This window comes from Megalobrama amblycephala, linkage group LG14 (genome assembly GCF_018812025.1).
Source record: "Megalobrama amblycephala isolate DHTTF-2021 linkage group LG14, ASM1881202v1, whole genome shotgun sequence".
NCBI classification, from domain to species: domain Eukaryota; kingdom Metazoa; phylum Chordata; class Actinopteri; order Cypriniformes; family Xenocyprididae; genus Megalobrama; species Megalobrama amblycephala.
In genome coordinates, this window is record NC_063057.1 from 4,916,396 (window position 1) to 4,940,055 (window position 23,660).

At 39.2% G+C, this 23,660-nt stretch overlaps 1 protein-coding gene across 11 annotated transcripts in view; it reads left to right on the forward strand.

The window, feature by feature from the left end:
- erc1b (ELKS/RAB6-interacting/CAST family member 1b) overlaps positions 1–23,660 on the forward strand; it is a 236,800-nt gene that overhangs the window by 114,873 nt on the left and 98,267 nt on the right. For all 11 annotated transcript variants that reach the window (XM_048155759.1, XM_048155760.1, XM_048155768.1 and 8 more), the window contains one exon: positions 14,756–14,916. In XM_048155759.1, coding sequence (XP_048011716.1) covers positions 14,756–14,916 — 161 coding nt within the window. The remainder of the gene's footprint in view (positions 1–14,755; positions 14,917–23,660) is intronic.

The window sequence follows — 23,660 nt, forward strand, 5'->3', positions numbered from 1 at the left end:
GAGTAAATGATGATTCTTATTTTAAGGGTGAACCATCAATGAACTTGTGTGTCCTGGACTGGAACATCCTGGAAATGGATTGATTTGACCAATAATTTGGTATTTTATCATTTGAAGATGCTGGAATGCCTTTCCCAGGTCGTTCCGGCCCAATTTTACATTTTTTAAAGGCATCAATGCGAATTGCACCACAGTCCAGCTGTCTTTGGAGCCCTGGAGATAGCATCAAACTCCTATAACCTTCTCCGAACGAGTCCTCCATGAACCGGACAACACAAGCAAGCCAGTCAAGCTTTGAAACGGAGCGCAAAGCAGCTGCCAAAATCTTTCTTCCCCTTTACCTGAATTCCCTGAACTTTTCCCTCTCCTTTCTCCTTCTCTGTCCATCTAACTTGGCTCAATTGAGAAATTCATTTTTAAACCCTTAATGGTTTGTTCTACCTTCTGTGGATCCTGGCGCCCTGCCGTTTCCTTCCTTTTCTTTCTATTTTCTAGAGATTTCGCATGGCTGGCTGAGCGTCGTCCCACTGCGCGTTGCAGTCTCAGGAACGTATCGTGGCCTAGAGTTTCTTCACCGCCGGGCGGACCTCCGCTCCAATCCCCTGGAGGTTAATTAGAGCCGGGGGCTGAGGCGGGAGCCAACGCTGCTGCTAAGCCTGGCCGGCCCCCTCATTTGGGCCCGGAGAGAAGAGGAAATGGGGACAGTACAAGTGCCACCCTCCGGAGCCAGTCTCCACGCTCATTACCGACGTCCCAGCCGCATCAAGTCTCGCTATATGCACTCAGGATATCGCCGTTAGAAGTTCCTCCCCACCCTGGCACCTGTTATATAAGAATGAACTCATATTCCGGGTTACATATTTTAGGAGTTATGAGCTACATGATTGGGAGAGAAAAATGGATGGCAGCTTGCCTCACTGGCAATTGGCAGACATGTTTTTAAATGCGTAATTTGTGGTCCTGCATTAAACCGTGCAAAATCTAATTAGCTTCTCGCACACGCACACATTTTTCCTTGCGCACACACAGAGTCTCTCCTCGGCTATTTAATTAATGTCCCTGCGTTGCTTCACCACACCCTCTGTTGTGCCAATCATACGCAAGCGTTCGTCTTTAGCTCTGTGTTCAATTTCCTCCAATAGCTGTTCATCTCATAGTTCGCATTGTGCAGAGCACATGTTGGACCGAGCACGGTGCCTGTACAAATTGCTGTCAGTAAGTTGGTCTTAAATGTATGGGGACGGGGGCGACTGCTCTTTGTTACGCTGACATAAAAGCGAGCCTCTGGCCAAAAACGAGGCCGTTCTCTCTCTCGTCAAACCATATGCGTCTGTTGGGCTCCCTTTAAAGTTTTCTGTGTATGTGTACTTAATTTAAGAGCATGGGAGAGCTACAAGTTGTTTGCTCCATTCATGCAGCTAATGAAATTTGGAAATATGAATCCAAACATGTGTTTCTATGAGTTATCATGTGTACCGAGCCTGAAATATTTCTCACAATTACACAGGTCAGTGTGAATGTCTTCTACTAGAGTGCTACTATTCTTCATTCTTTCTTAAAGGAATATATGACCACAAATGAACATGGAATTCTGTCTCACTTTTATGTCATTCCAAATCCATATACAGTTTTGGTAACATTTTACACAAAGGTTAAATTTGTTTAGATTATTAATGCATGAGGTATTAAGAATGAACAAGGAACAGTTTCTTCAATTTTACAGCATTTATTAATCTTGGTTAATATCGGGGCCTTAACTGCCATAAGACATTAAGTTTCCCCCAATAATTAGAAATGGCCAAATTGTCCCCCTCAATATTTGATATTATTGATGCTGTACTCCATTATGCACTGCTCTGTTTGCTGTTAGAATGACAAAAAAAGTTTTAAAAGTTACATTTTTAGGCTGGTCTGCCTCAGCGGTCTAACAGCGCTTATCACTGTCAGAATGAGTGAGCTGGCCAATAAAATCAAAGAAGGCAGGGCTTACTGTTCACCAAAGACAAGCACGAATTCCAATGTGACACTTTCGTTTTAGCAGTGAAAGAGTATGTGGCGAGTAAGTAGCTAAACATTTAATATTTGATGACTGTTTTATGATTGAAATATTCAGCGACTGACAGTAATATCCAGTGATGCAAACTACTTGACATTTTTATGAAATGTAGCCGTTTTGAATAGAAAACGTGCTATTATTTGATTTGAACCTAATATGATTAATGTAATTCATAACTGAATGTGACAAGAAAAGCTTTGCGTTTTTGCCATATTAGACATACATATAAGAGTGACTATTTTAAAATATATATATATATATATATATATATATATATATATATATATATATATATATATATATATATATAATATATATAATTATCAAAAAATAGTTTAAATTTATTACTTAATACAATAGTTGGTTTTTTTTTTTTCTTTTTTTTTTTCCGTTATTCCCTTAAATACCTTTTAATTATTTAATTCCTAGTCCCCCCAATGTAAAGACATGGTTACGGCCTTGGTTAATATTAATTTATAAATATATTAATACATTTTTTTTTTTTTTTCAACCCATTTATTCATGCATGCATTCATCTCCCAGCAGGAGAGTTGTACTTGCATAATATTTTCAATCAATGAAATTTAATTTAATAAATACATATAAATGCAAAGGAGAACGACGATTTGAATAAACAGTCCCCCAAATAACTAGTATACTTGTTATTTATTGTACTAATACATTTTTGACACTTTAAGTTATATGAACAGACATGAAACGGACATAACATTGGACAAATGTATATTTATTCTAATTAACATTAAGCTATATTATTAAATGCTGTAAAATATACAGTAGTTGTTCCTCATTAGTTGATTCCTAATGCATTACTTTTATTAAATTGAACCTTATTGTTCAATTCTTAGTGTTGATGCAATTTTTATAGTTTATACAGCTTGTGTGCAATAAGTCTTTTAAAGCCATGTGATGGCTTTGTGTGACAAACAGACTTGAACTGAAGTCGTTACCCCTGCCATTTAAGTCGGCATTTGACAAGGTGCTTGCGTGTCTTGTGATGTCATCAAACTTGTGGCATATTTGATTTGAGAGCTGCAGCAGAGAAGAATGAATAATGGCATGAATCAACATTATTCTTTTGTGCTCCGAAGAAGAAAGGTCATAAAGGTTTGGAACAACATGAGTAAACGATTTTTCATTTTTGCCTAAATTATTCCTTCAAGTTTTCCCCCTATTTTCCCACTCCATCTTCCTGTCAGTGATGATATTTCAGGAGTGTGGGCTGCTGTATCAGAGGACCTGGGTGTCAAAACAATGTTTTCTCCATCTGTTCAGTGTGCTTGTTTAGCAGATGAGCCCGGCTTATTTTAGCTGATGCTTTCATGAGCGTTATCGTCCTGCCAAACCCGTTGCAGCAACTGCTTTAATGAGTCATGTGCTAGTAAGGGCAAATGTGGTCGCAGAGAGAAAAGGGGGGGCGTTTTTTTTTCCTACACAGGGCCTTCGGTGTGTGCAGTGACACCAGTCACTCAGCCCCGGCACGGGATTTACGGCCGGGATGTACGAAAGCGACCAGCCGCTCATGCGGGGCCAGTGAAAACGTTTGCCCGAGACCACATGAAAACACACGTCCAGTCTCCAGACATGATTCAGCAGCGAAATGACATACTTCATAACCTTCCCTGGAGGCAGTGGACCAAAGAAAGCCTCAATCTCTCTGCTCATGTTGACCGGGGATGATGGGATGTCTCGAAATCGCCCTTCCTCTTTCACCACAAGTTTCCCCCTTTCCCCTGCCGGCCCGACCCAATCCCGTATGGATCTCTTTTCCGCTCTGAACCTGTTCTCGCTCAGACGTTTCGCTGTTGTCACGCCGTATCCATGGTTACCATCCTCTTTCTCTTTCTCTAGCCCCTCTTCCTCTGCTTCCAATTTTCATTTTGCGTGGTTTGTTTCAAACTGTTGTTCTGTTTTGCTCTGTTCTGTCTTTGACTTTTTCTATATTCCCTCTTTTTCTCTATTTCCTGTCCATCGCTCACTGCCTGTGCGAAGCGCTCTCATGACCTAATGCATGACTCCGGCCGCACTGGCTTAAAGCGGCTCAAGGTATGGCTCGATTAATGTTTTCTTTCTTTTTACAAGGAATGATTTGAGTTTTGTGCTTTTCATCAGTTTCGCTGCATCTCAGTGACCTTTTTTTCTCATTTAGATTGGGGTGTTCTATAAATATGGCTTTTGGTCCTGATCCAAACCAAATTTTTCCATATAGGAAGCTTAACCACTGACAGAGCGCAATTTATTGACTGTTCCCTGAAGATGAGCTCTATCAGATCATTATTTTATGTGGAAGGCCTCTCTTATGCTTTCCCCCTGCTTTCTTTCCATTATATTGGGAAGTCATGCTCATTTGCGTCTGTCTATCAGGATGAGTTATGTTTTGATTTAACTTTTATGTAGTGCGTCCAACACAATTCTGTTTCTGCAGTGGGAAGTTGAGTTTCCCCGTTGCATGTAACTCTAAATACTTGTTATATAAACAAGCGGTCAATAGTTACACTGCTAATCACAGCGTAGTTCACCCCAAACTCAGTATTCTGTCGTAATTTGCTCTCTTATGTTGTTTTAAATCCATTTCGGTGGGACACAAAAGGAGACGTTTAGCAGAATGTCCACGCTGCTCTTTTCTATACAATAGAAGTGACTGAGGATGGGACAAAAAACATCATAAAAGCATCATATAAGTGGTCTCCTATGCTATATTGATAGCTTTGAGTGAGAAAAACACCAAAAGTCTGTTCCACCATGAGGAATTGTGATAAAATTTTCATTTTTGGGTGAATTGTTTCTCAAAAAAAAAAAGGTATAAATAGGCTGTTTTGACAGTTAGCTCACTCTGAACCAATCAAGAGACACTGTCAAAATCTCAAGCAGTCAGTCAGATTCACAGTCAGTTCTCACTCCATACTGCAGGGGGCAGCGTGATGGCAGAGCCATGGCAGACTGTGAGTTCTCCAAGCACTCCAAGGCCAAAAACAGACATGGAAATTAGTCAAAGAATAAATAGCTCTTACAGCTGCCGCTGCTCTTTCTCAAGATTGTATTCGAGCCATCGTCAGAAACAGCCTGGATTTTTATGATAAAACTTTAGAGGGAAATAAAACTCCCTCCTCTGCTAATATTCCCAACCAGCTGAGATCCAGACACAAAGCTCAGCACCCAAAACACAGCAGGATCCAAAGACCAGCTTGTTGAAATTGGCTTTACGCTCACCGTTGAGGACGAGGCTGCTCTTTTGGCAGCCAGGGAAGAGAGAGTAGGAAGAGACGGATGAGGAGAAGGGGAGAGAGAGCAGGAGAAAAACAGCACGCTGCTGCATTAAGCACTTTTTATTAGTGTTATGTTTCTGCTCCGAGCATCTGGGTTAGTCTGGATATATCTCTCACAGGAGGTGATTAGAAGCTTCTGAGCTCGGCACGGGCTGAAGAGAAGGCCCTGATCTAACGCCCACCGTGATCTCATCACCTCAGTGCACATCAATAACAAACCAATATGATGTCTTCCACTTGCACTGTGGTATTACCATGTTTTTAGAACATGGAGCAGTACCTTTTTTGTGGACACTACGTGACACTTATGCCTTTGTATTCTTTGAAGTGCTATGCAAATACCATGGGATGTCAATATGGTAATCAGTGAGTACCATGATGTATGTTAAAGTACCATGGTATTACCATCTCATACCTCTTAGTTTTTTGTAAAGGTCAGCCCTTTGTGAGGATGGGTAAAAATTAAGTGAAAGCAACACGTGAAGGCCAAGTATGGTAACCCATATTCGTAATTTGTCCTCTGCATTTAACCCATCCAAGTTAGTGCACACACATTAGAAGTAGTGAGTAGTGAACACACACTGCAAACTGTGGACACACACACCTGGAGCAGTGGGCAGCAGTTTTTGCTGTGGCACCTGGGGAGTGATTGGGGGTTTAGGTGCCTTGCTCGAGTAATTTCCTGCCGGTATCAAGAATTGAATCTGCAACCTTCAGGTTACTAGTATGACTCTCTAACCATTACCATGATGGTACTGTGGTACTCTAAAACATCTTGGAATACCAGTAATTGATATACGAGTGGAGTAATTATTCAGTACCATGAGTTATATTAAAGTATCAAGGTGTTCCCATCATATCTACCACTGTTTCTCAACCGGTGGGTCGCAGCCCAAAAGTGGGTCGCAAGACCATTTAGAGTCGGCTGTGGAGTGTGTAGTCAAAGAAACAACAAAAACTTAATTAAATTTTTTTTTTTGATGCAAGACTTTGAAAATATTCGTGAAAGCTGTCGACGCTTCGGCAAGGACTCTGCTTTTCTGTCACACAGAATGAGTTTTTCCATTCAACTGTACTACTTTTCCATTGTTCTTCTACGTAAAGGCGGTAGACGGACATGTTTGACTCTTGCACTCGTCTCTTTTACAGCATCTCGAGCTTCGTTCCACTGATCTGCATCTCGCGTTGTCCAGAACTCATTTTTGCTGTTAAAATTATGAGCAGGCAATGTTGTAGTTACTGTACATTGTCAATCAAAATGACCAAAAAAGTACCAATAAATTATGTAAGTGGTACATTGTGCATTAGCCGGGAAGGTTTTGCATGCAGCTATGATGTTTATTGTATTCATCAGGATCAATGACCATTTATTTTATTAACAGTTCATGTTAGTGTTGTGTATTTACCATGGTAACTGTAACCTTAAACCCAAAATACCACAAATTATTTCTTTTTGATGACTGTGGTCGCTCATACCAACTTACTAACTGTATTGTATTAACAAAAACTAATTGAAACTCCTTAACTTATACTGTTTATTTATCAGCGTCAGTGAAATTCTTAAAATGTATGTGTATGTTAAGTGTAGTGGGACGTTACCATTTTTGAGAAATATTCAAATTCCTAAAAATTTGATTCAGAGCTTCATGACCATGGGAAAATGTGGGTCCCATGGCCAAACCAGTTGAGAACCACTGATATATACTGTATACAGTACCATGGTACAGTCACAGTACTTCTTACTTTTGCAATCAGCATCTGTCACTTCATTTTCTGCAGACAATTTGAACAAAACATTCTCCAATTTTCGCCTTTTACTCCTTGTACGTGGTTCAATTGCCCCTCAACATCATTTTTTAGCCATTTAGAGCACCACATTTTTTGAAAAGGCAATGCTTTTCGTTGTCTATTTTTTTCTTTCAGATTTTGCTAATATTTCCTTTTGGTGCATTGCATTTACCTATTTCTGTGTTTCTTTCTCTCTTGTTCTGCTCTCTTGTAGCGTAAAGAGGCAAGTATACTGCTCTCTGCTTCATTCTTTGCTTATGTCCACGAGCCTTCCCTCATCTGATGAGGCATCTGTTCCAGCCCCTCTGACCCTGCTTCAGTCCCCCCCCCCCCCCCCCCCCCCTCTTTTCCTGTTCTTTTTATCACTCTTCTCCTTGATCACTGACAGATCCTCTTCCTTTCCCCAAGGCCTGTTTCTGACACCGGTTTTGAGCAGCCAGCCTTAAATTAAACAAAAAAGGAGAAAATCACTGTTATCAATTCCATAGACGGTACGTCACAACTGATGTGAGCAATTACTCCAAGTCGTAAAAACACTTGCAGAGGCTGAAGCCGGACTGTGAAGATCGGTTAAAGGACGTGCATCTTGAACGCTTTGATCTGTACTCCTCTTGCCTTACTGGTCCACGCTCCCAGTGTGAGAAAGGAAGTGGTGTTATCATCACCCAGTGAAGTGCTCAATTTTTCACACCCGAGGTGTCATAATTCACTGCAGCGTTTTTTTACGACTTGACTAACATCTGAGGTTAGTTTGTACTCCCTTGAGAAAACATGCGCTGCATGCCACCTTGTTCTTTTATACACGCACACACACACCATCCATTCCTCTATCAGAGAAGGCAACACCACAAGCAAGTATTTGCTGAAAGCAGTCTTTGCATTGGTTTTAATATTTCTGCTTTTCTTTTAGAGAATTTTCAGCAAACTCTAGTGATGGGATTCATTATTACATTAATAATTATTTTAGTACTTTTGAAAAAGCACCTTATTGGTCCAAACATTTACTAATCCAGTTTTTCTTTTTCTTTTTTTCTTTTTTTCCCCTTCTCCAAACTCTGCTCCATGACCCCCCAAAAGGCTGCAAGGGGGTCTGGGTAAAACAGATTTAAAAAATAGCTGCATTTATTTTTCATGTTTATTTTGAGATGCACTATTAAATACACGCACACACACACACACACACAAACACACACACACACACACATATACACACATTTGTATTTATTTATATATATATATATATATATATATATATATATATATATATATATATATATATATATATTTATATATTTATGACTTCAGTACATGTTCACACACAGCATAAATGTATGTACTAGAAAATAAATATTCTGTCTTTATATTTTATGAAGGGGCTTCTTTGCAAGGGGTTCACATTTAGAGGGTTTTTGGCATTAAAACCCCCCCCCAAAAAAATCAAGCAATATAACTTTTTTTTTTTACCTTTTATTTGTTTACTTATTATTTTATTTTATATTATGTTTTATTTTATCAATTAATTGTATTAATTTTTATTAATTAGTTTTATTAATTATTTTATTAATTTATTTTATTAATTAGTAATTTTATTTTATTTTATTTTATTTTATTTTATTTTATTTTATTTTATTATTTTATTTTATTATTTTATTTTATTTTATTATTTTATTTTATTTTATTTTATTATGTGTAGGTTCAATATCAGCAAAATTCAACATTCAAAGTTCAGAAAACACTGTGTATTAGTATGGTGTTTCTCCACAACATCTATGGAAGGAGGAGGTCACAGAACTGGACATAATGAAAATCATTTTTTTCGTCAAACGTTTCATTTAAAAAAAAAAAAAAATGGATCCGGTTCTGAGTAAAAACCAGTTCTCAAATCCACACTATAGAGTTCTAGGAACCATAATGTCTAGGATACCTTATGTAGGCTTTACATTTTTTTTGTGTGCGATTTGGCTTTCCCATCAGTCTGCCAGGCCTTTAGTCAGACCTTTAAAATCTGTTAATTTTCTCCTAATGAATGACTTAACTCGATGGCTTTGCGAATTTGGCTCCAGGCAGCGCTTACTAAATACTTTTACAGTAACACTGACCAAGCACACTGTAAATTCATTCGAATCCATTCGTTCCAGATGATGTTTGGTCACCGAGGATGGATTCAGTTCAGATATCTCCCCTCCAGGCACGGTGACACCATATCGCCTCTCGCACATCCTGGACTGATTAGTTAACCGCTCCGCTGCTGCTGCTGTGTGTGTGTGTGTGTGTGTGTGTGTGTGTGTACGTATGGTTGCACAACAGCGGGAAATTTCGTCGAGATTTTTGTGTGCTGTTAAATAAAAATGCGGTAAAGTTCTCACGGTTCCGTCTTTGCCCCCTCACCTCTCATTGGCTGCTCCGTTTTAACGGACAGACCCGTTGCTCCGCCCTCACCACAGGGTTGCCACTGGCAGTGAAACTGATGCTGCCAGTGTTTAAATATTTTTTTCTGCTCATACTAGGGGGCCTGAGGCAGGCAGTCTCGATTCCCTCTCACTTTGTTTGCCAAGAGAGAATTTTGCTAGTGTTTTTTTTTTTTTTTTATCTGTGAAAAATATTACTGTCTTTATGTCCACTCAGACTCTTGCCAGTTTTATTCGTCTAAGATGTGACCTGTGCTCTGCGTTTGAGGTAAAAAGAACGTTTGCCTGGCCTGTCTCCACATGAATAATGATTTCCTCTTCCTTATATTTTAATTTGACATGCATTACATTTTAACATAAGCCATTCCGGTGAGCCCTCACTTACCTGATCCTGTCAGGTGGAATTTGCCGGTGGATTTCACGTGCCCAGGGGAGGCACCATCATCCTTGTGTTTTAGTCACAACCCATTTGTTGCTGTTCAGTATCAACCCTGTGTGAGTTTGGTGTGGTATGAGATGACGAACAAGAGCATAGGAGTGCGAGACTGGAAAGCAGACGGCAGTAAATTTGGCCGAGCGGGTTTTGGTAGCTTGTTCACTAGGCTTGGCTCGGGTGTAGTACATTAGGCAGATGACTTATGATGACAGCTGGATTGAGCGCTCTCACAGACCCTGCAGAACCTCCAGCCACCAGAGGGCAGCACTGTGGCTCACACATACACTTGTATTGTGTTTTTTTTTTTTTCTCCAAAGGGGATTATAATCTCACAGCTAATTCTTGCTTTGGTGGTGTTTCTGCCGGTTGCCCCCAAATACTCTGCTAGAAAACATCTCTAGTGCTCACAAAACTCAAAATGCATTCGTTGGGTGGCAGTGTTATGAAACTGTCAGTGAATGTTTTAATAATGAATAGTTCACCTAAAATGAAAATATTGTCGTAATTTACTCACCCTCATTTCATTCCAAACCTGCATGACTTTCTTTTGAGGAAAATGGGGAATTGTTGATGTTTTAACCCTCTGGAGTCTGAGGCTGATTTGGGGCCTGGAGAAGTTTTGACATGCCCTGACATTTGTGCTTTTTTCAGTTGTTCATAAACATATTAATGACACAAGTGTCATTACACTGTATTCAGCACAAACTAGGCTACCATAATATGTGAGGAACATGTGTGTACATGTTTGTGTTTTTGAAGGAATAACGTTTATGCGTGGTTACTGAAAAAACAAAAAACTTAAGTCACTGATATAAGGCCAATAAAAGTATATTAAATCTGTGTTCACAAGACTTTTGGGTATTGAAGGTTGTAGACTAGAGTTTTTGCTTCAAAATTATGTAAAAATTATGCTGACTACTCTTTCATTTATAACAATATACTGATTTAGTTTTTGTAAGACACTTTTTGCCAAGAAACACGGTATGCGAGGAGGCGTGAATCTCCATGAATAATGGCTCATTCTCACCTGTGAAGACAAAAGAATTGAATAGTAATGACCTGAAAAGACTTGCATATTAATGAGGCATTTCAGTCAGGTAGGCTGTGAAAAAAAACTTCTGTGATGTCTCAAGCTCATCATGGTATATGAAACATACAGAAAAATTTTATTACAATATAAAATAATGGTTTTATATTATACTTTAAAATATAATGTATTTCTGTGATGCAAAGAGTCTGAATATAGGCTTTTAGTTTAAAAGCATGCACATTTGGAGAAATATAGGATTCTCATATGTTTATGTCAATTTTCTATACAGAGGAGTTATTTTTTATTTAATATTCATTGTTATCTCTATGAGCGCTGGTGTTTGCAATTCATACTGCAGCCGGAGGGCGCTCTGTGCATTTTAGTCCACAAATTCACCTAAGAAGAAGACGATATTCCATGAATGGTGTTTACCAATTCATACTACAGCCGGAGGGCGCTAAAGAAACAAAAACTCACTTAAAACTTATCAATAGAAGAAAACAAACAGGAATTTACTGAATGTCTTCCAGAGATCGCTAACCATGGCTTTTTCATCCAGATAAACAATTTTCAAGGCAATAAATACACGATTGAGATGATGAATGCATGTGTTGTCTCTGAATTTGCCTGTGAATAGCGCTGGCTCCGTGGGTGTGGCCGCATTAGTGGGTAATGAGCTGAATCACGGACTTCTGACATGGCTCTCTTTTCATACAGATTACATAAACACAGAATGTTTGTTTTCGATTTGACTTGCACGATTTAAAACCTGACATTTCAACGTTTTGTTAGACATAAGTATGAATTTTTTGTGATTAGTATTCACTAAGTTACAGTTCATTTTCTGAGAACTATCAGATTGGACTTCGTTCAGAGGGAGATGAGAGATCACGCATCATGTTAGTTTTCTTTATTTTACAAAAAGCACAACATTTTGTTTTTACTCTGAGTGTATACAAATAAAAGGAGATATTCTATAGTTTCAATTGATGTATTACTTATGTTTCTATGACAAAAAATGACAGAGTATTTTAAGTCTGTTTTGCTGCAATGTGAAAAAAAACCTGCAAAACGCGCCGGCGCGTTTTTAGACCTCAGAGTGTTAATTAATTTTCTGATGTAATGATGAAGTGAATGAGGACAGGGACGGTCAAAAAGCACCACAACAGTATGATAAAAGTGGTCCAAGTGGACTTGTGTGCTATATTCAAGTCTTATAAAGGTATACTACCTGAATTGAAGTAAATCCACAGCCTTATCACCCTGTAGCCCAAGACTGGTTGCCCACTGAAGCTAAGCAGGGTTGAGCCTGCTCAGTACCTGGATGGGAGACCTCCTGGGAAAAACTAGATTGCTGCTGGAAGAGGTGTTAGTGAGGCCAGCAGGGGGTGCTCACCCTGTGGTCCGTGTGGGCCCTAATGCCCCAGTATAGGGATGGGGACACTATACTATAACAAGCTCCATCCTTCGGATGAGATGTTAAACCGAATCTCTGGCACTTTTTAAAGAGTAGGGGTGTAACCCTGTTTCTTGGCCAAATTCCCTCCATTGGCCCCTATCAATCATGGCCTCCTAATAATCCCTATCCACTGAATTGGCTCTATCACTCTCTCTCCTCTCCACCTGTAGCTGGAGTGTGGTTAGTGCACTGGAGCCATACTGTGGCTGATTTCTCATCATCCAAATGGATACTGGATGTCCAATTTGTGAATGAATCGCTCTTTTGGCCCGGTTTCCACCTGGTATTGAGATGCATTTTGGTCGATCGAGTCACAAGTAGACGAAGGAAACTCCCTCCCGTTTACATCTCGTGTTTTAATCTGTCTCTTTGGTCCACTTTCAACCACGTCTGTCCTGATTTCTTCGAGTGGAGAGAATTTTTTCAGATCTTTTGATCTATTGGACGAAATAAGCTAATAAAATTTACATATGAACATGAAAGGAGATGACAGGAAAACATACTGAGAGCAGCAGCTTTCATTTCTTCTTTGACAGCCGCAAGACCGCAGTGAATGTGTGTTAGAAATCAGGAATGGTGAGAGAGCATTGTGCTTGGTACATTTTTCATCTTCAAACCAAACTTGGGTCTTCCGCTGACAATGTTTAATTCCCATCTGGTTAGTGCGCTTCACATAATGTTTAGGCATTAGGTCAGTAGGTGGAGAGTAGACGGTCTTTTGTGGCTGTTTGAACACATTCAACCACATGAAAGTTTAAACTACGAAAGCAATCCTGTCGAATGTATTTTTGACTACCTCTGGAAGTGGTCGAAAGTGGACAAGCCTAAAAACGTTTTAGACTCCGTTTACACCTGTATTTAGTGTCATCCATTTGTGATCCGATCGACCAAAACACATCTTAATACCAGGTTCAAACAGGGCTTTGAGTCAGTTCTTTTTAATGAATTGATTGATCCTGTTCACAAAACTGATCTGAATGATTCATTCATGAATCTGACTAATTTGGTTCTCGAGTTCAACTCACTGACATCACTGCCCAATTTGTGAATGAATCACTCTTTTGAGTCAGATCTTTTCAGTGAATTACTTTATCCTGCTTACAAAACTGATGTAAATGATTCATTCATGAATCAGACTCATCCGGTTCAACTCACTGACCAAAAAACCGAATTACTCTTTTGAGTCAGATATTTACAGTCAATTAGTTAATCCTGTTGACAAAACTGATCTGTGATTCATTCATGAATCAGACCGATCTGGTTCTCGAGTTCACTCACTGACCTCATTGTATTGGTCGCAATGCTTAACAGGCCAGTGGAGGGAAAGATTATCAGTGAATAATGTCTTCAATTTTATTTTTTATTTTTTTGCACAAATCTATTGTGATGTCTTCATAGGACTTGGATTATAGCGCACGATCGTATCAAGTACTTCATTTTGCGTTGTTTGTGAAGCTTGAAAAGGATTTTTAGTGAAATATTTTTGGATTTGATTCTATGCAGCAGTGTCTGTTGTATGGATGGAACAAAAGCTGATGAAACACAGAGCAGGGAAGGATGGATAAACATAGAGAACAGACGAAGGAGACTGCACAGATCGCCGCCCGAGGCCTACGCAGTTTCCTGCGAGAACAGAGATTTCAGAGAGTCCCGGGTTGAACCGCAAGCGGTCGAGGAGGCTGTGAGAACCGCTTTGAGCCAAGTCGCTAAACCTTGCCTTCCATGGAATACATAAACCTGCCACGCCACTTGATTTATCCTCCTCATTCACTCGCTCCTGTTACTCCGAGTTATAAACATAGTGTGGAAATGGAGGGAGAGGAGGAAAGAAAAATCACAGTCAGAAATGGAGAACATCCACCTTTTCAAAAACAAAATGGAGTGAAATAACTCTAGGGATGTGATGTATGACAAACCTCATCATGAAGTTATGTAGTTAATACATCTGGAGTAACACTCTTACACACTCACACACATGGTCTTGTGTTCATCGTTTTTTCTTATTTTATCTCACCTGCTGTCTTTGAGACTATTATATGAATCTCTTTACTATTTTTGCATTGTTTTCCTCATGGTTTTAATCTCTTTTTTTGACACTGATCCATTTTCCTGTGCACAAATCCATTTGTGTCCCTGTGTGCTTCGCTCTTGGCCTGCTGTGTGTTCACTCAACATATTTGTTTGCGTTCTGTCTTATCTAAGGTTTCTGTGGGATTATGTTTTTGTCCTTCTGCTTGTTTGTTGTTGTGTTATTGTTCATCAGCACAAACATGTTTATTTGTTTGCATGGACAGATGGAGGAGCTGTTGGCTGCCATGGAAAAGGTGAAGCAAGAGCTGGAGTCCATGAAGGCCAAGCTGTCGTCCACCCAGCAGTCCTTGGCGGAGAAGGAGGCCCACCTGACCACGCTGAGGGCAGAGCGCAGAAAGCACCTGGAGGAGGTGCTGGAAATGAAGTAAGACCTTTACGCCTGTCCTTCACTCCTTATGGCATGATACAGCGATTTGTTGCTGTAGGGCTCACTGTCATCTTGAGGAAGAACATTTCATTGTTGCTTGTTTTACAGGGATATAGTAGGATAAACAAGATTTTTTTCTTTGCTCTTTTGAAAAGAGTATGTAGATATATTCCATCATTAACAGCTATTAAAACTTGCTCTCTTTTTTACTTGCAAAGAGGTTAGCCAATCATAAGAGAGGCCATTCACATAGAAATCTTAAAAGTACAGTAGCAAATTTATCTTGATTAAATCTAATAATTTAAGTTCAACAAGATCACTGTTAGAAGGATTTGGGACAGGGGTTTTCAAATCGGACCCCCAAATATGATGAGAGCTATCTAATCATATATCGTATTGTATCACATATCATATATATCATGTATCATATCTTGTCAATCATACATCATATCACACATCATATCTCATATCATATCCCCAAATTTGAGTTATCTTATATCTATCATATCATATATCATATCATCATAGCATCGTCTCATTATCATGTTATATCTCATTTATCATCATTTATTATATCATCATATCATATTTCATCATCATATTATATATCATATATCTCATATCATATCATTTATCATAGCATATCATATATCATCTCATCATCATATCTCATCATATCATATCTCATCTCATCATATATATCTTATCTCATCATCATATCATGTCATCATATCACACATCATGTATCATACCATATATCATATATATCACATACCATGTCTCATATCATATCATGTATAATATCACATATCATATCACATATATCATCTTATCATCTTATGAATTTTATTTTTCAGAATGGAATAATGCATATTCTGTTCCACAATGATATGCATTGTATGCTCCATATAATATATTATAAATAACATGTGAAACATGCTTTATTTCATAATATGCACAGTTTATATTCTTCATCATACATCCTTTTTTCATCCTATATCGTTCTATATCTTTTTTTTTTCTTTTTTTTTTCTTTTTTTGCAATGCTTACAATTATTTTTATATTTTTACGCCATTTTTTTCCTTCGCTTTTCCTTAGATCTCCTGTTGCTCCCTTGATCCTAGTTTGAAAATCCCTGTTCCAGGTATACAGGCATGATTTTTTCCTAATGCACTAGGTTGTCCAGAGGCCTGGAGGGACCGTGTTCTCTCGGGAGGCTGAAAGGCTTTTTGAGTGCTTCTTTATTTCAGGCTTTTCCTCATCATCCACTGAGCTTCTACAGACTCATCTCTCCCATAGATGGCTTCAGCAGAATCCAAAGACCCCCTCACACTCCCTCTTTTCTCCCACAGCATTCGCCAAACTCTCTCTTGTCTTTTCTCACTATCTCATAAAGGATTTTTTGCTGCTCTTTTGCTTATCAGTGCCTGTGGTGCTTTAGTGCTTTGAGCACTTCCTGACTCTAGATAGGGATAACAGGAATACTAGAGGGATATAGGAGGTTGAAGGTCTCCATACCATAGCTGAATCAGGATTCAATGAAGGTGGTTCTTCAAAGATCTCTGCTAGAGGTCTGAGCTTAGAGGAGTTGCAGAAAAGAGGCCCTCTCATTTTCTAATTGATGTGGCTCCACTCAGATGGGTTTGGAGCCTAAAGATAAGACCTTGACATTTAAGAAATATAGACATGATTCTAAGAGGAATGCATCAACTCTTGTTGTATAGATAACATAATATTACTTGCGATTAGGGCTTCAATTATCAATTTCAAAGTTTGGTAGCACTTTAAATTAGTTTGTGTAATTACAACGATGATTTTTTTTTTTCTTTTTACAACGTTTATTAATTTAGATTCATGTTCATTTTAAGTATATTATTGTTCATTGTTAATTAATGTTCTTTCTTTATACATTAATGTTGATTTATAACTTAAAATGTTTGAGGAATAAAAAAGAAAAGTTGAAATTAAATATTTTTCTTTTTATTTAGAAATAAAAATGACAAAAATGATCTAGAAATGTACGTTTATGTAGATATTATCATTAAGATTGAAAATGCTGTAAAAGTGTTGTTCTTTGTTCATGATATTTAATGCGTATTGATGAAACTGATTGTAAAGTGTTACCAAAAATAATCAATTGCATATATCCATATTTGCAGAGAAAAGCCTCCTCTGAAGGTAATTCAAAGTCATTACATTACCGTGTCAGATGAAACAGACAAAAAGTAGCTTCAGAAAGATTGTTTTTCCTTCACAGGCTATGACATTATTTCTCTGCCTCTTTTAAACATCCTCTACTGTATATTGCCATCACAGGACTATTGTTTTAGATTTAATATCAAGCAAGTTGAAAATAATGATTGTGGTTGTGGAAAAATGAGTCAGAATGGGAGTTTCAAGGACTCTCTGTGTTCCAGATTGGCGTGCGATTTGATTGTCAGCCTTATTCTCAGAGACACGTGCATGCATCCTTTAGTTATGCTACCGATGGATTCTGGCAGTACAAGAAGATAAGGAGAATGCTGAAAAATGATGGGTGTCTTTATCTAGGTGTAGTGTGTTTGAATTAATGCTTCGTACTGATTCCCATAAAGATCATTTTGCCCCGTGATATGAATGAGAAGGAGAGCAGGGCCCCATTGCTTCCAAATTTGGCTGTTAAAACCAGAAGGTCAGCTCAACTGAGACAGGGAGTGTTGTGTATCTCCACCGGCCTCTCACTAACCACACATTTACAAAAAAGTCTCGTATTTGAGTGAAAATAAGGCTCTGATAGGGATGGAGGAGAGAGGGGTGGTCTTCGATCTGTTTTGGCGATGAACGTAATGCGGTCGGGGCCGGAGAAAGTAGACTCATGCTGTTGAAGGGGCCCCGCCGGCTGGCAGCAGACAACCAACTGGACCACTCATTAAAATTTCGAAGGAAAAACACAAAATAGCAGACGCAGAGGTCACAGACTTTTTATTTATTTATTTCCTCGGGCTGAACTTCCGACCGCACAGTTTAAAGTCAGCAATGTGGAGACATCGACCCTTTGGGCTGGTTCTCCATCCTCGCCATCTAAAAAAAGGCAGAATTACCACTCTTTCTAAGCTCTTTTTTTCCCCTACGGTTTGCAAAGGACATTTTTAAAAACTTTTTTAGGCCCTTGTATTTGTATATGTTGTGTTCCTGCCTTTTTGTCTCCAAAGTTGAATTTAAAAGAATAGCTCTCCCAAAAATGCAAATTTGCATCATTCACATACCCTCATGTTGTTTCAAACCGTTATGAGATGTTTAGAAGAATGTTTACACTGCTCTGTTTCCACTCAAAGGATTAGTTCACTTCAGAATTAAATTTCCTGATAATTTACTCACCCCCATGTCATCTAAGATGTTTGTCTTTCTTTCTTCAGTTGAAAAGAAATTAAGGTTTTGGAGGAAAACATTCAAGGATTTTTCTAAATATAGTGGACTTCAACAGGGTTCAACGGGTTGAAGGTCCAAATTGCAGTTTCAGTGCAGCTTCAAAGGGCTCTATATGATCCCAGCCAAGGAATAATGGTCTTGTCTAGCAAAACGATCAGTATATATATATATATAAATGTATATACTTTTTAACCACAAATTCTCGTCTTGCACTGCTCTGTGATGCACCACGCATTACTTAATCATGTTGGAAAGGTCACGTGATGACACGGGGTTGAGTAAAAATGGATGAAAAAGCATAATAAAATGATCTATATTCTATGTCTTCTGATATGTAAGAAAAGACTGAAATTTGAATATGCAGTTTGAATTTGAGGCAATTTGCATATGCCAAAGTGCTAATGAGATTCAACAGTTGCATTGGAGGGGAAAATTGTCAGTGAATAATGGCTGTTGAATCACATTTGCTCTTTCACATACTCAATTTGCCGCATTGCACAAAAACAATAGCGTCTGGTTGTATTGACAAACCTGGAATGCCGCATCTTTAAGCACCATATTTAAATATATGCAAGTGCAAATTAGAGAATGTATCCTTCTTTGGAAAAACTTTATGTAATGTTAATTAATTTACAGCTTACAAAACTTTTAGCTTATTAGTCATGATGTTAAAGCTATTGTGAACCACCGAGGCAAACGAAGACCTCGGTGAGGTCATTATTCAGATAAAACTCACTGAATGAACCAGCAGTGAGAAAAGACCATTATGAGGTCATTGCTCAATTAATCCAAATGGACTGTCAATGGGGTTCTTTGATAATGCATAGAGGTGGATTCAAGCTGTGTTGGCGCCAAGTTTTATGAACATAACTGTGATGTACGCAGTGTGGTACTTACATTCAAGCTTGTTTTGTGGAATGAGCTGAGGATTTAGAGCGATGGGTTGAGGCGGTAATGAGATCTCCAGCACACCATCCCATCCTCATGTTTCCTCTCCATTTAGCACAGTTTAAATGCCCCCGTACCGCTGGATACGAGATGTGGTGATATCCCAGCGTTCTCCCATTTGATGCGGTTTCCTTCTCTCGTTCACTCTTACTTCCACCAGCTCACGTTCTCAGCTCGGTAAAGTGCGACCGCAAGGCAGACATCAGTCGTCTCCCTTTGAGCAAATGTTTAACTTTCTTTCTGCAGTTGTTTGGGAGTGCTGGACGTTTTGGAGCGCCCGCTTGAGAGGTGGATGATGATAGAGGGGTTGATCTTGATCAAGAGGCCCTCCTCAGATGTTCGCTCAAAGGCATTAAGCCACTTGTCCGTATTTTAGGACTTGAAAAGAGCTGTCACCACCTTTATGGCTCTTAGCTTAGGTCTTACTATGAAACACAAGCTCTTGCTTAGTTTCGCAAAGTTCTGGTCCATACAATTAGATCTGCCCACTGAGACAGGAAGAAACCATCAATCGTTCTATCTATCTTATCTATCATTCTGTCTGTCATCTTCTCCATATCATTGTTTGTCGTTCCTCAAAATTTTCAAACTAGACTTTGTAAAGCTGCCATTCTAGTTAAAAATTACATTCACATTTCTTTAAAATTCAATTAATAATAATTTATTACTTCCTTAAAACTGAATTCAAGTTCTTGATTGATTCCTCAAATCAAATTTAGGAATTGAACAAGAATCCAGAGCGAGAAAAGGCTGTTCAGGTTTGTGTGCGGTCCCTGGACTCTTGCAAAAGCTGCAATGGCTTGCTGCTTGCCCTTGCTGTAGTAGATCAATATCACTTAAAAAAAATTCCCAACAACTCCCCACTCTTGTCACGACTGGAGCTGGATCTCCGGTGGGAGTCCAATTATAAGGTTTGAGCATAAGCGCAGGTATGTGAGGAGTGTGTGTTCGAAGGTGTTTAAATTGACACGGGGTGATGGCAAGGCTATTGGCTGTCCGCAAAGTCTCTATTTGAAGGGTGGGTGAAGCTGCTAATTGCCCCTGTTAGCACTCTGGTTTCTTGGAGCGGAGCAGACGGGCCAGCTCATTACAGGAACGAATGCTTCAGAAAACAAACCTTTCGAGGTTCAGCATGAAACCCAACCACAATTCAACCCAAAAAATGCGTTATCTTCCCACAAGTGATTCACAGCTTGTTGTGTGGCTCAAAGGGATTGTTGTTTGGTTCAGTTAGACAGAACAAAGCAAAAATGAGAGATGGGGAAAAAACATTGGCACCTTACAGGGCTTGATTGGTATGCAGTATAAAACTGCGATTAGCGTCATCAAAAGAGGATTTCAAGGAAGTTCGAAAGACTTCGTTTTTTCCCAATGCCCTGTTTTTATTGTTTTAAGATGTCAATCGCCAAGTCCAAATGTTCTTTTCCTTTGTAGATTTGTAATCTGTGAATGCTACCATCTTGCAGTGAACGATGCTTTTGTTAAAACCGAAAATGCCAAGTTCAGTGGGTGGTATGATTTAGTCGCCATAATGGGTGTAATAACACAGCGGACTTAACTCTCCCAGGCAAGCCGATCTTGGCAGCCTTGATGAAACGTTCTTAGGGGTGCTGGGGCGGATTTGTCCACGGTATCTGGGTGGTAAGAGAGAGAGAGAGAATCTGACATGATCTCTTCTAAGAAGGCTAGAGCAGTCAGGGGCCATGAAGCCCTGGCCCGGAGATCTTAGCGAGCATGTGAATACGGATTATTACAGCATGGAGCCAATGAGGCTGGACGTGTGTGAGAGGCCAAGCTGGCCCTGCAGCGATTAGACTTTAAACAGCATATAATGGCCTCTGCCCTTCCCGTCTCGACCCCGTCGCTCATGTACCCAAGAGCCATAATCCATCGAAATGTCAGGAAAGCACAAAGACACACGTAACGTCTCTGTAAATGTCAAGGGTGCTTAAAGATAACCACACACTAGCGCTAGCGCTGTATGGTGAGACAGATCACATCCGACGTTGCTCGCCACTCTGGAGTCTTCTGCTGGATCCATAATCATTACATCACATAAAAAGCAGCTTCATCTTTTGTTGTTAAACCAGCAGTGATAGGACAGTTCCCTTGTCCTACAAGAATGAAAATTGCAACCTCTGCACCACCACTGCAGACTTCATCTTCAGCTAGGCTTGCCTCAGTAGAAACCACAGCTAACCCTTAAAGATTTAGGCAAGATTCTGTCATGTAATCACTCTGATGTCATTCTAAACCTGTATGATTTTCTTTCTTATGTGGGGGAAAAAATATGTGCAGAATTGTCTCTTTTTTTCCATGTACTTACAATAAATAGGGACTTAGGGAGGTTTTTAAATTTCAAAAAGGCACAAAAGCACCATAAACATGCTCCATATGACTTGATCCGCTGCATTCCAAGACTTCTGAAGTCATACAATGGCTTTGAGGAACAGGAGAAGTTATTTGCTGAAAAACATGCTTTCTGCTACAGCTCTCTAATAGCGTTGTCATCAGCATATATACAAATTTGTGTCTTACTATTGTCGTTGTGTTTGTTTCTATGATAAACCCTCTTCAGACTTTTAAAGCCCAAAAGACTTTGAAAGCACTATCACTGTCAGACAAAAATGTGCAAACATTTTACCTTTAGGGGTTCAGCAGCTTGTCACTGAGGCAACTTAGTACTTTTTCTACCCCTAAAAGTAGTACCCTAGAGTACTTGTACCTTTAAGGTACTACTATGTAACTTTTAAAGGTAAATAAGGTACAGATATGCCCCCTTCTTCACAAGCTGTTGTACCCAAAAGGTAACATTTTTGCATAATTTAAAATTTTAATCATAATTTGTTAAAGCTCCGCCCTCTTTTGGAAAGCGGGCCAGGAGCAGTGCCTCATTTGCATTTAAAGGGGCACGCACAAAAACGGCATGTTTTTGCTCACACCCAAATAGGGGCAAATTTGACAAGCTATAATAAATGATCTGTGGGGTATTTTGAGCTGAAACTTCAGACACATTCTGGGGACACCAGAGACTTATATTACATCTTGTAATAGGGGCATTATACGTCCCCTTTAATTAGTTGTAATTGGTTGCGATGCATCAGCTTTAATATTTGAAAGTGCAAATCAGATTTGGTTGAATATTGAGAATTTTCTGTGTAATCTTTATCTAAAGCTATTTATACTTGGAATATAGTTGTATAGAGTATTACATTGTGGTATTTTGAGCTTATCAAAGTCAGTCCCCATTCATTTTAGTTATATTGAAAAGAGCATCTAGTACATTCTCCTAATCTTTTCCTTTTGTCTTCAACAAGAGGTTTGAGGATGTTTAAACAATGACAGAAATAATTTTTCTCAATTCATACAACGTAAAATTAGGGTATGTTCCAAATAAGATTTCAGCGTGAGTTTGACTTCTGTCTGATTCATATAGAAGATACACTGCATGTGTACTCAGTGTTGTAGACGGCTGCTCAGGAGGCTCTTGTGCCTCAAGTCAGCATTTGGTTTGGCAGGAATAAATCAAGTTGTTCTCTACAGGGAACTCTTGCTGTCTGACTGAGAACCAAGGCTGCACTTAAATCACAAACATCCTCGCGCTAACAGCCATCGCTGATTCTCCACCACCGTTGGGATTTTTGAGATGATCTCAGCATTACTCTAGATCTTAGGGTGTGAATTTACACCTCTGTTCACAAATTGTGTTTATTTATTCCAGTTTTTTCAGAGCAACATGCAGACTATTTTTACATGTACGTATTCTCAGAGGATAATCTGTAATGGATTGGCTATGGTTTATGTGAACTCGTACGTCAAAGCGCTCAAGGACTTTAACTCATCTAAGTGTTTGGCTTTTCCGTTCTAACCCTGTCGGGATTCTAGCGCTCTCCCATAAATCATGCTCCTAAATTGAAAGGGTGAACTGGAAAACTCACAACGACAACTTTGAAGGAAAAAAAACAGAGGTTAAATGGAGAAAGTGACGCTACAGCATGGCCTCCGCTATCACCGAAAGGGAGGGGTGAAAAATGTATTTCTCAAATGCAAACGTTCGAATACTCCTCCGCTTCTACTCCTCTCAGACGGCTTAGAAATGCTCAAGGTCGGGACTCAGGGATGCATATCCATACGTCTTATCAGTGCTGTGTGAAGCGAGGAACTCGTGCTGGCAGCTCCTGTCCGCATATAAATCATATTGACCAGCTCAGCCGTACTCTCGGAATGGGCACTGGCTGAACTCATCTACAGTTATTCTGTTCTGTCCTAAATCACTGTCATCTAAAATCACCTCCATCGTAAAATGCAAATACTGTAAGTGCTCCAGCTCCTCCCAAAGATAGTATCTGCCAGCTATATTCTATGACCTTAATTCAAGTATGAA